General features: G+C 38.0%; 1 protein-coding gene across 1 annotated transcript in view; it reads left to right on the top strand.

Annotated features, from left to right (window-relative positions):
- LOC136839098 (uncharacterized) overlaps positions 1–13,867 on the top strand; it is a 66,951-nt gene extending 53,084 nt beyond the window's left edge. Inside the window, exons 4-6 of the mRNA XM_067104741.1 lie at positions 11,660–11,811; positions 12,051–12,130; positions 12,783–13,867. Of these exons, the coding sequence (XP_066960842.1) occupies positions 11,660–11,811; positions 12,051–12,130; positions 12,783–12,972 (422 nt within the window). The 3' untranslated portion in view covers positions 12,973–13,867. The remainder of the gene's footprint in view (positions 1–11,659; positions 11,812–12,050; positions 12,131–12,782) is intronic.
- The last annotated feature ends 273 nt before the right edge of the window (positions 13,868–14,140 follow it).

The following is a 14,140-nucleotide window of genomic DNA, read 5'->3' as shown; positions in this document are numbered from 1 at the left end:
GGGTGAAGAACTGCATAAGAATTCTTCCCCGTGGAGCCAGGCGACCCAGATACACCCCTTCCAAGACTAAGAGAAATTGCAAAGAAGTTCGTGCCTTGCCGAAAGACTTTTGTGGACAGGACCTATAACTTCAGCCCAAAAGGCCTGAAAACCTTTACACACGTCTTCATGAGAAACGATGCCCACCGCCCACCCTTGACCAGACCATACAGAGGACCATACCGAGTCATCAGTAGAACATCCAAGGCCTACCTCGTCAACATCCATGGGCGGGAAGATCAACAGGTTAAAGCCAGCATTCCTAATGGACAGCGGAACCCGGGAGGAAACCAGCAGATGTCCCAGAATTCCTCCACAAAACAAGACCTCGGATGAAGCAATCGGCATCCTGAAACGAGGCCAAGGACATCCCAAGGACCACACTAAGGATTTCATCTGCCTGACAAAACCACCGGACGACTCAGCAGTTGAGACCGCCCCACAACCGCAGATATCAAGAACTCAGGGTCGTTTCCTGCTCCCAAGAAGATACCGTGATTAACATTCAACAGGTCTTCCAATCATTATTTCATAATAATTGTCTTGGGGGAGAGTAGAGTACTTGTAAAGACATCTTCCTTACCCATTAATTATGATCATGTATCGCATCTGTCAACGCAGCAAGAATCTCATGTAGGCTATACTGTATATATATTTGTAGAATTTCCAGGCCTTTTCGCCAATATATATTTTATCACTGTATGTACATTGTGTCTCTTGTTATTGTTATTTGATTGACTGTTAACAAACACAAACTGCTCTTACTCAGCATGCAGGTCACGGAGACCTGGGGTCATGCACCACGTTTCCGTCCGCATGCTGCTATGTATACCTTATGCCCAGGTAATAAATCAGTCAGTACCCAGTTCTGCCTTCTTTGACCTTCACAAGCTGCTAGACATCGCATCTCACTCTTTATGATATTCTCACTAATAATTTCTAAAGTAGGCTCTTTCTGTTTCTGTAAATACTCTCTCTCTCTGTAACACACACACACACATATATATTATATATATATAAATATATATATATATATATATATATATATATATATATATATATATATATATATATATAATATATATGTGTGCGTGTGCTCATATAATGTGTTACAGGCAGATAGCAAAAGCCAGGCATTTTGCAAACTGCCTGAAATTTCATAACGAAATGCACTTAGGGACATTTGATTTCCCCAGTGGCTAGTCCTAACCACGGCGAAACAGTGACTCGCCTACACTGCTTCGCTGTATTGGGTACTAGCCCCTGAGGGGTCAATATTTTCCTGTGTTTAGTACTAGCCTTTGGGGGATCAAATGTCCCTAAGTGCGTTTCACTATCTTCATGAGGCAGTTCGTGAAATGCCTGGTTTGGTTTATATATATGTAATATATATATATATATATATTATATATATATATATATATATATATATATATATATATATATATATATATAAAGGTTGAATGCAGTTTCTGTAAACCAGATGAATAGCAGCGGATTTGGGAAGGACAATTTCATTGTTCAATGTGCTTTATTCAGCTGACGTTTCAGGACCATCTGTACCATTTCCAAAGCTATAAAATTAAAGAATAAAAGTTACAAACAAACTCAGGCTTAAGAAAAAGTTTTCACGTAAAATAATAAATGTATAAAATAAACGTGATAAATAGGAACAAAGTTTACCAGGTAATAATGGAAGGTAAAAACTGAGTGACACTTAGGGCCAGTTTGGTTCCAACGGAAACTCACGAGAGGTACAGAGGAGTTGACGTGGTCTGAGTATTTAACTGAGGAGCTACTAAGGGATTCAGAGCTGATGAAACACGGTTTTTCGGCAATACCTTTTTATCAAATTATCCGATAAAGATGAAAGTTGGTAAGTGTATATTTTATAACCCTACCTAATTTTTGTAAGTATTGTCTAGTACCTAAGTTCAATAGTTCTGGTACTTATCAGAGTAAAGGTGTGTTTTCTATGCTAGAGCCATCAAAATTGCAGGTAGGGTTTTGAACACAATTATGACATTAACCTATGACGTCATGAGGGTCCACCCACAGTGAAGAGAGGTTTACATATGGGGAAAACGTCTCTTCACTGTGGCTACGCCCACTTGCTGATGACATATTCACTAATTAATAGTAGTACCCATTCTAGGTTTCAGCTATATCAGTGATAGCGAGCAATCTCAATTATTATTATTATTATTATTTTGTGGAGGTTTCATCGTAAATTCCAGAGCAGTTGTTGTTAGGACTAATTCGTTAGCCTGGAATTCTTCCATTTTCTTGATATTCGTATTGTTTCTACTTTACAGATAATTCAATGTATGTAATTCATCCACATAATGAACCAGTCTATAGTTCATTTGTTAGATCTACATCTATTCAGGGCAGGAATACAAAAAGACCATCCGTTTTGTTTTACCTCAGGTTTCGACACTATAGCCTTCTATTTGCAGGAAGTTAGGAGTAGTTACAAGAAGTAGAATTCAAATGAAAAGCAATGATACCTTGTTTCCCTCAATTGTTAGAGGTGTAGCCTAAAGGTCAGTGCCATTGTATTATTTCAGTTAATGTAACCCATTGCTATTTTTCTTTGTTTTTTTTATTTATATCATACAGCACTCTAAACAGCGCTCGTATAGCCTACTCGCTTCAAATAAAAGGTAATGGTAGAGTCAAGATTTTGAGAGCAAACTATTATTTACCTACTTAATATCAGTCAAATGTAGCACGATTTATATTGATATGTATGGAAAGGAAAATATATTGGAATCAGTTTGAATGAGGAACATATTGCTATAATCACTGTTTTAATAAATGTGTTTTAGATACACAAATAAAACATCTAAAACTGTACATAATTTATTTACAAAATGTCTTCATCGTCACTCTTGATGAAGAGGTCAGGATTGTCTAACAACAGCCCCTGCCCACACTTCTGGGATGGCCAAGTATTACCCACTATAGAAATAATTACCTATTCATGCTATAGTACATCTTGCCACTGGCCTTCTCGCTTGTTTACAAAGTGGCAAGCTGTAGCACAAATGCAGTCTTGCAACCACATGTACTATTCCATATCCTGCTGGCCATTATCGAATTTGTTGAAGCCTAGACTGTAAGCATATCCATTCACCGCCTGCCTGGTGGATGGGCGGAGCCTTATGACGTCATATTATGTTTATGTAACAAATTGTTTTAGGATCCTTGACTGTGATTTTCACGGTTCCGGCATCGGCGACTTCATTTTACTCTATAAATGTCAAAACTATCGAACTTAGGTACTAAATAATACTTGCAAAAATTAGGTAGGGTTATAAAATATTCACTTGCCAACTTTCACCTTTATCCGATGCTTTGGTAAAAAGTTGTTGCCAAAAAACAGTGTTTCATCATCTCTGAATCTGCAAAGTCCCCGCTCAATGCGTTCTCTATAGTGAACATCCCGTTTTCTGCGGTGCCTTCACATTGACCTGGGGTCGGCCTGAACACAGGTTTTCCACCATAATTGTAAATTGTATATTTTATTGTCTTTCTAAATGACCATGCTTTATGTACATGTACGAAGTATTTTTGTTATGCATCAGACATCATTGATCACTATGTTTTCTGTATGAACCTGTCCTGTTTTCGTAGAGAATTAGTTTGACCGCAGGTTACCTGTAAATCTTTGTACCCACGGCCTCTGCTAAGTACGCAGACATCCGCACGCCACTTTATAAGCAGCTCGTTTCATCAATAAAGTAGCAGTACTTGTCTTACTGCTCATTATTTTGCACCTCTCTCACAGTGATGACCCCCAGAGTGGTTCCCAGAAGCCATTAACGGACCCAAACGGCGACTAAGTCTTGGCCCGATGAACCTTACCCATGCCCCTAATGGACTAACTACGGCGCTCTAACAAAGTGTTCGGGCATTTACCGACCCTCGTCGCAGGTCACCAGCGCCATTAGCGGACCCACATGGCACGCTCCCTGTATTGACATGAGTATTCCCTCACATTCCAGGTGAGAGCACGAAATGAGAATGGATGCAGACATTCCCAACCACGTACAAATTACCGTGAACCTCTCGGAGGCAGACACCTCCCTCTCACAACCCCCTCCCGCACGCACCTCCACGCCGGTACCTGCACCCCACACAATGACCCCCCTAACAGACCAACCAAAGACGGCCCTTAACATAAGGCTGCCGCCATTTACCAGGGAAAACGTAGCGTCCTGGTTCTACAGGGTCGAGGGGCAGTTCAGGGTAGCAGGCCTAACAGACGAGGTGTTGAAGGCGGACATCGTCATCAACGCCTCCCGGAGGAGATATACAGGAAGATCGCCCTGTGGATATTGACGACGTTGGTCCCCGCCACCTTCCAAGAACTAAAATCCACTCTTGTCGAGACCTGCTCCCTGCCAGTCTCCGAGAGAGCTGCCCGCGCCCTCGACCTCGCCCTCAACCCCCAGCAGGAGCGACACCTCTTGGAAGTGTGGCATGCCCTCCAGGACCTCCTCCTCCTTCCCAAGACTGACAGAAACAGCAGGCGCAAAGAAATCAGCCTGCTGATTTCTTTGCTAGGCAACTCTGCTTATAATCCTGGACTAAATTATTCAATATTTAAATCATATCCCCCAACTGGTGATCGTGCCCATGGAGGTGCTGCAATTATTATTAATAAATCTCTACAGCACTCCACAATACAATTAAATACAATACTACAAGCTGTCGCTATTTCAGTAATTTTGGAAAAGAGGATAACAATCTGCTCCTTATACCTTCCACCAGACCTTGCTTTTAACATTGGAGATATCCAGTCGTTAATTGACCAACTTCCAGCTCCTTTACTTCTCCTAGGTGATTTTAATGCCCACAACCCCCTTTGGGGAAGTTGGTTTTTAGATAGTAAAGGGAAATTAATCGAAGACCTTATTGACAGGAATGATGTTACCCTATATAATAATGGGTCAATGACTTTCCACAACATTCACGATAATCATTTCTCTGCACTGGACCTAAGTATTTCTTCAACTAGTGTCCACCTTGATTTTAATTGGTCTATTAATGAAGATTTAAATGGAAGTGATCACTACCCGATCCATTTGAAATATGCTGCGAATGCTCCATCTGAAGTTTTACCTAAGTGGAGGGTAGAGGACGCAGACTGGGATAAATTCAGTAAGGGTGTCAATCAAGATAGGGAGTTTGAGTCCTTTCATTCTTATCTAGATGCCTATGATTACTTTATTGAATCTACTTTGAAGAGTGCTGAAGGCTCGATTCCAAAAACAAAAGGCAAACCTCGTAGACCTGCAGTTCCCTGGTGGAATAAGACGTGGTATTCTGAGAAAAGTGACTAGGAAGTGCTACAGACGTTACAAAACTAGTGGCTCCTCTCAGTCTAAATTAATCTACAAACGTGCTGTTAGCCAAGTAGCGGCGTTCTATAAGAAAGCCAAAAGAGAATGTTGGCTTTACTATATTAATGGAATAAACTCAAGACCCCACTAAGAGTGGTGTGGCGCAAAATAAGGAAACTGAGTGGAAAATTTGTTGCGTCACCATTACCCTCATTAAAAATTAATGACACTCTAATTACAGAGCCCACTGAAGTTGCCAATGAGCTAGGAAAGCACTTTTCTAAAGTTTCCAGCCCTAACAATTATTCTCCAGAATTTCAAAGAATTAGAATTGTGAAATGTGTCTGAAGTTTGATTCAGGAAAATCTGAACCATACAACTACAAATTTTCCTAAGAGAACTTCATGAGGCGCTCTCCTCAAGTGAATCCACAGCTCCAGGTGAGGATACAATCATATATGAAATGCTGAAACACCTCCCAGATGATGCCAAAAAATATTTACTGAAGATTATAAACAAAATATGGGAAACTGGAATTTTACCCAAGGACTGGAAAATATCCATAATTGTCCCTATTAAAAGCCTAATAAAGATGCTTCCCAAGCCACCAGCTATAGACCAATAGCTCTTACCAGCTGTGTATTTAAGCTGATGGAGAAAATGATAAATACTAGACTAGTTTGGCACCTGGAAACCAAAGGATTACTATTGCCATTTCAATTTGGTTTCAGAAAAAACCGCTCCACCCTTCATCCCCTGCTGAGGCTGACCAACCAAATCCAGCAAGGATTCGCCAAACAGTGTCAGACCACTGGCATATTTTTTGACTTGGAGAAAGCATACTACACTACCTGGAGAATTGGCATCATGAAACAATTGCACATGATGGGCATATGTGGAAGAATGATCAGGTTTATATATTCCTTTTTAACAGACAGACTTTTTCAGGTAAGAGTGGGAAACTCCTTCTCCCAACCTTTTATGCAGGAGGAAGGAGTTCCCCAAGGAAGCATTTTAAGTGTAACACTTTTTTCAGTGGCAATAAATAGTGTGGTTGAAAAAATCTCACCCCCTGTTAAATGCTCGCTTTTTGTCGATGACCTTGCAATATACTGCACTTGTCTGTATGTAAACATTTGCAAAGGTCTATTAATGCTATTAATAAGTGGGCTGATGAGAATGGTTTCAAATTCTCCTCTTCCAAAACAGTTGCAGTAAGATTCACCAGGTGCCGGCATGTGGAAGAGGTTCCCACACTTAGTTTAAAAGGGTCCATCCTTCCTTACGAGTGAAGTTAAATTTCTGGGGATGACTATTGACCATAAATTAACATGGGCTAGCCACATAAATGCCCTAAAGTTTAATGTTAAACAATCTATGAATATTTTAAAGGTTTCTGGATTTAGTTGGGGGGCTGATAATAAATCCCTTCTGAGGCTATATGACTCTCTGTGTCGATCTAAGCTAGACTATGGCTGTCAGATTTATTCCTCAGCCTGTAAAACCAAGCTAAAGGAACTGGATGTTGTACAGAACATGGGGTTGAGAATATGCTCAGGGCTTTTTAGAACTTCGCCTGTTGAAAGCATTTATGTCGACACAGATCATTTACCCCTTGATCTAAGAAGGCAAGAGCTAGGGTTGCGATACATGGCTAGAATGAAAAGTGCTCCCAAAAATCCCTCCTTTCAAACACTAAAGGAAACAGACTCTCGAAGTTTTTCTGGTACAAGAGCTTCTAAACCATTCCAAATTCGACTGAATGAGGATGTTAGGAATAATCATCTTAAATCCCAGAAAGTCCTGGAAGTAGAATATCCTGTAAATCCTCCATGGCTTATCCCAGAAGCATCAGTATGTAAGAAACTGTTTAACAAACAGGACTGCACTGAAGAAGAGATTAGGGAAAATTCTTAGAGCACGATGTTACCCATACTAATTTTACAAAAATCTATACAGATGGATCAAAGTCAGATAGTGGTGTTGGTTGCGCTGTTATCCTTGGTGATACAGCGTACACAGCTAAATTACCTGACTCTGCATCAATATTTACTGCCGAATTAACAGCCGTAGTCTCTGCCCTAGATTTAGTTTTTCAGAGTAGTGATTCTAATTTTGTCATATACTCAGACTCTAGAAGCACCTTAGAAGCTATTAAAAATTTAATAGCTATCATCCATTAATTCAAAAAGTTCAGGAGTGGCTTTTTCGTATATATTGTCGACGTAAATCAGTCTCTTTCTGTTGGGTCCCTTCTCACGTGGGGATTCGCGGAAAGGAGATGGCAGACAGGGAAGCGAAAGCTGCTAATTATTTTATCAGAAACCTCTTTCAGAAAAGTGCCTCATACAGACCTAAAAGGTCCCATTAGATCTTATGTTTTAAGTAAATGGCAAGAAAGGTGGACTTCTCCTCTTCTTGCCAATAATAAGAAATATAGAAATATTAGGGATAATATATTACCGTGGTCTTCGTCATTCCAGCTTGACAGACGAACAGAGGTTATTTTAACCAGATTAAGGATTGGGCACACTCGTCTAACCCATCAGTTTATTTTAGAAGGAAGCAGCTCTCCAGAGTGTGCTTACTGTGACGAGACACTAACAGTGGAGCACGTTCTGGTGGTCTGCCCCAGATATTTTAACCAAAGAGAAAGATATTTTCAGGGTAAATCCTGTCTGATATTTTGGGAGATGAAGCAGATGTTTCTGCTATCATCTCGTTTTTAAAGTGTGTTAAAATTTTTAACAATATTTAATAATATTTAATATATTTATTATATCACGTAGAATTTTAATGACATTAAATTTTTTATGTATATATCACATCATTCATTAAACTTCATACCCTTATTTATTGGTCACATCACTTCATTTTATTTATTAATCATTTCCTTCATGAATTCATAACTTTAACATAATTTATTTTCTCTCCATTACAGCGCTGAATGGCCTTCTTGGCCCCAGTGCCTGGGCTTTTGCCCTAAATATCATACATCCATCCAACAAAGTAAATGAGTATAATATCTTTAAACATACTCTTCAAGTAAAATAATTAATTTGAGTTTACATCTCAACAAACAGCAACAGTGTGGAACAGTTTAAAAGAAAGATAGACAAAATCATTAGAATACTGTGAATGAACAGCAAAACCTGCCGCTGGAGATAAGTGAGCAAATGACGTCTCCACGGATGGACTAATAAGTCTTTGAGACATCCTAATCCTTGCAACTCCTTGTAACCCTCTCTCTCTCTCTCTCTCTCTCTCTCTCTCTCTCTCTCTCTCTCTCTCTCTCTCTCTCTCTCTCTACTCCCTAACACCCCCTTCTACTCTCTCTCTCGCTCACTTCCTCTCCCTCTCACTCACTCTCTCTGTCACTCATTCCCAACCCCCACCCCCTTTGGTGCCATTGATGTCTTACCCCCTCAGTATTCTTTTCCAGATAGTAAGTCATATGTATACCAGAATTAGGTATGATAAATTTGTAAAGTTACACGGGCAGAACCAGACCAGTTTCTGGGAAGCCCTTCCCCACCCCCACCCCCACCCCCACTTTGGGGCCCTTATGTGTAGTGATGTCTTACCCCCACAGTGCTGATTTCTAGATAGTAAGTCATATGTTTACCAAGGTTGGTTGAAATTGCTCAATGCGTGTCAGAGTTATTGTGTCTCACACACACAAACGTAATCCATTTATATATATATATATATATATATATATATATATATATATATATATATATATATATATATATATATATATGCATGTATGTATGTATCAGCGCGAAGGTGGAGCATGGAAACGTACTAATTTCAGCATAATTCTTTATTTCCAATGTTTCATAATAACTATTACATCATCAGGGAATCTGTTACATAATGAAAAAAAATACTTTAAAATTGCTCTAAAAATCAATAAAATACATAAAATACAGCACAGTTGGAATACAAGATAAAAAAAAAAACAGAAAAAACAAAAAAGACATAAAAGCAAAATCAAAGACCGCTAACCAACCTTATACCAAGAAAGCACAAGACAGAATGCATAAATAAAAAGTTAACTCGGGTAGAGCTGAGTGGAGGATGTCTGGGTATTTAACTGGGGAACCAGTTGTTTAATAAATAATGATTCCAGGATAGGCAGTTCGCATGCATTGCTTGTTTGGCCCATGGTACAGAAATAATTTTTATCAATATGTTTTACAATTTTTTTTAATGGTTTCTTATGCTTGAATGTTCGGGATTGGAGAGCCTACAGCCAGTCCGAAAACTTAATCACCGGTGAGTCTCATCGGTGATTAAGTTTTCGGACTGGCTGTAGGCTCTCCAATCCCGAACATTCAAGCATAAGAAACCATTAAAAAAAATTGTAAAACATATTGATAAAAATGATTTCTGTACCATGGGCCAAACAAGCAATGCATGCGAACTGCCTATCCTGGAATCATTATTTACTAAACAACTGGTTCCCTAGTTAAATACCCAGACATCATCCACTCAGCTCTACCTGAGTTAACTTTTTATTTATGCATTCTGTCTTGTGCTTTCTTGGTATAAGGTTGGTTAGCGGTCTTTGATTTTGCTTTTATGTCTTTTTTGTTTTTTCTGTTTTTTTTTTAATATTGTATTCTAACTGTGCTGTATTTTATGAATTTTATTGATTTTTAGAGCAATTTTTAAAGTAATTTGTTTCATTATTTAACAGATTCCCTGATGATGTAATAAAGTTATTACAAAACGTTGGAAATAAAGAATTATGCTGAAATTAGCACGTTTCCATGGTCCACCTTCTCGCTGTCTCGTCCCACTGGCCGTCACCTACTTGTGTTTTATATATATATATATATATATATATATATATATATATATATATATATATATATATATATGAAAATAAGAAGGCCCATAAAACACTATTTAAACGTTGAAACCATATATTAACAAAGCGAATAAAATATACTATAGAGGTCCCACTCCCAACAGACAAATAGATTTCAACAACAAAATAAAGCTTCCATACGATGAAAACATCCAAAAGGCCACCGAACAACTCAGTTCTAATAATCCTTTCATTTTCCATTATCCCAAATCCATCGGGAGTTCACTCGTTAACGTATACTTAAATAACAAAAGAGAAGAAGCCGGAGTTTACAAGATACCATGTAGCAATTGTCATGAAATCTATGTAGGCGAGACAGGTAGATCGCTCTCGCAAAGAATAACAGAGCACAAAAGATCAGTACGTTACGCTTCGGAGAGTTCGGGAATTTTCCTACATATCAGAAATACAGGGCATGTCATTAACTGGAGTGGGGCGGAGTTGGTTTTCAAGAGTAGCTGTCCGTACAAAAGAAAGATGCTGGAATCTGCTATCATCAATCAAACCAACAATATGAACCTGTCAGGAGGACATTGGAAATCGGACGCCATCGACACCTTAATCCTCAAACCCCTCCTGAAGAAGATGACCCAAGAAACGCGACCGCCAGATCCATCACCAAACGGGAGCTAATGAGGCCAAAACCACTAGGGAATTTGGTCACTCTCCTCCATCTTAAGAAACGCCACCTCCATAACATCGGAGGCCCAAGGCCACACCTTCATGTTTTTGTATATATACCATTGTAACTTTCCACCTGTCCATATTCTACCAGTGAACAGGGCACAGAAACAAGTGCCCGAAATATATGGTTTCAACGTTTAAATAGTGTTTTATGGGCCTTCTTATTTTCATATTACACTGTAGTATTACAGGAAAAGACATTCATATATATATATATATATATATATATATATATATATATATATATATATATATATATATATATATGTGTGTGTGTGTGTATATATATATAAAATATATATATATATAAAATATATATATATATATATATATATATATATATATATATATATATATATATATATATATATATATATATATATATATATATATATATATATATAATATTGTATGTATATATATCTGTATATATGTATATATATATATATATATGTATATATATATATATATATATATATATATATATATATATATATATATGTATGTATGTATGTATATATATGTATATATATATATGTATGTATATATATATATATATATATATATATATATATATATATATATATATGTGTATATATGTAGGCTATATACATGTATGTATGTATGTATGTATATATATGTCTGTATATATGTATATACATGTATGTATGTATTTATATATAATATATACTGTATATATTCTTAGCTCTGACTGGCAATGCTGATTTTATCGTCTTCGACACTGACTACGATTCTTACATGGCTGTATTCGAGTGTGATCGGGCAGGAGTGGTTCATCGGCGTTCGGCTGCCATTCTTTCCAGAACTCCAGTTATAAATGAAATGTTTGTTCGTAGGGTGAGTCACTTACAGCATTATTGAACGTTTCGGCCTATATGTATTCTATGTGACAAATTTTTTTTTTCCTTCTCCTATAGGTTTACATTTGCTGTTTGATGAGTGAATGGAAATTGCTTCACCCATTTTGTTTTCGGTACATCTGATGAATATATGCATGATTCTTAATTTTACATAATTGATGCGTTATTTCTGCTTTCAAAAACTCGACTTCATTGACTCTTCTTCTTAACCACAAGATTCGTCGGTTGCTGGATACTGTTGAGGTCAGCCATCATCATTTGTCCTCCATCGAACATAACACCTGTCGCCAGTCTGGGTAAGTTTGGCTCTACTTATACCCCGTTGAATACCAATACAGCACTAAGAGATATTCTCTATTCCAAGTCGTTAGCCGTGAGCAGTATGTATTTTCCAGGTCCTTTTTAAAATATGACCGTAATCCAGTCTTTGCGTCTGTACAGTGGTGGCTTAACTGGTGTAACATCAGTTCAGGTGAAAAGGAAATGTGAGATGATTCCCCGGTTTTAATCTTATTTCCTGATTTTATGAATTGTTTGCTTTATTATGATTGGCTTCTTTCCCTGAACGCACTAAAAAAATCAAGTTCCTCCTCCTCCTCCTCCTCCTCGTGATCCAATTTTTGTGTGTGTCACACATTCTTAGTGCATTCTTTGTATTTAAGGAAAAAATATTCAGCATTTACTGTTTCTTGGATGAAATTCTTGTAGTACGGTAAATCTGGCTATGACCAGTGGGCACTGAAGTTTGCGTTTACTGTTTGCCGCAAAGGAGGCGTAGGCTACTTTGAACTGATCTTTGCTGAAACTGTTCCTATGTAACAACATCAACATTCAAAGGAGAAAGCCCAGTTCACTGTGTCAAGCCACCGTCATTAACAAATATGCAGTCTTCAAAAACATTGAAGCATTTGACTCTATTTTAATTTGTTTTCTTTTCGATCCCGACAGTCGACACAACTGGCATGTTGACGGAGAGCTTTTCGGTCTGCTGCCTGGCTTCGATGAGGCTGATGTCAGGAGCAGAGTTTCGGAAGGCGTCCACGATTATGACATTTCTCAGTTGGAGATCGTGGGAGAGGGTGTCGAACAAAGCCCAACATTTAAGGGAAGCTACAATAATGGGCGCGCTGCTCTCTAAATACTGTATAAATGTTGCTGTATATATGTTCCACTGATGACCAGATAAAGACGCGGGATGTTAAAAGAGGGTGGTGTTCTGTTCCTGTCGTGTACGTCAAGAAGGAAATTCAATATCAGGCCAATTTCATACACTGTGACCAACCACCATGTTCTGCATGCTTGCGAAATTATGCTCATGGGCGATGCTTCATATATTTGATAACGATGTCAAGATATAGCCTACCTGATATGGTTGTGGAAAACACGACATAGTTGATAAAATCTTTAAACTTATAATATGACTTCAGTGACATGTCACAGTATAACATTAACCACTTATAAAGTTTTGGTAATTATTTGCACCTAATGGAATTGCAAATTTAAGTCTGTCTAAGATTAATTTTGGACAGGAAACATCACACTTCAAAACAATCGCTTGCTTTTCAGCCATTTCTTTCGAGTTAATGTGAATCACTTAGCAGCATATGAGCACAACAGTAATGGTGTATGTATGTATGTATGTATGTATGTATGTATGTATGTATGTATGTATGTATGTATGTATGTATGTACATGGTTCAGAGTGGAACTGCTTTCAGTGCAATCCGATTTTAAAGGCTTATTGTGGTTTCTGAAGCGTACAGAATGGAAAAGTCTATTAGAATATAAAAGTTAATACTATACAAGAATTAATGAAGTAAATACTTTAAAATCATGTTTACTGAAATGGAGTGAACTTTTGGTTGTTATTATGATTTATGATAATATTCAGTGCCTCGGACTGTACCTTTGATGTCGAAAATGTATAAAGGTAACCGTATCATACTCTGTGGTTAGCTATTTTTTTTTTTCTTGTCTTCAAGAGAATTGAATCCTCAACAAATTCAAATAAGCAAATAAATAAGATATCAATAGTAAGTTTTTTCCTCTCCTTTCCTTTGAATTTGATCCAGAACACAAAGCGCCGGAAGTCTTTCATCTCCAGAGAGACAGGGCGGCGCCTGTCGACATCACCATCATCGGCTCTGCACAGCGCCATGCCGCCATGCCCCTCTGCCACACCATCTGACAACTCTTCCGGCCAACTTATCATCGAATGAATAATGAAGCCAATGCTGGGTGTAAAGTAGGACAGTTGACCCCAACATGCATTAGAAGCAGCCGATTCTGCCACTCTATTCTGAAAA

The sequence above is a fragment of the Macrobrachium rosenbergii genome, chromosome 6 (genome assembly GCF_040412425.1).
Source record: "Macrobrachium rosenbergii isolate ZJJX-2024 chromosome 6, ASM4041242v1, whole genome shotgun sequence".
Classification (NCBI taxonomy): Eukaryota; Metazoa; Arthropoda; class Malacostraca; order Decapoda; family Palaemonidae; genus Macrobrachium; species Macrobrachium rosenbergii.
Note: the sequence above shows the minus strand (reverse complement) of the source record. Positions and strands in the feature narration are given on the sequence as shown.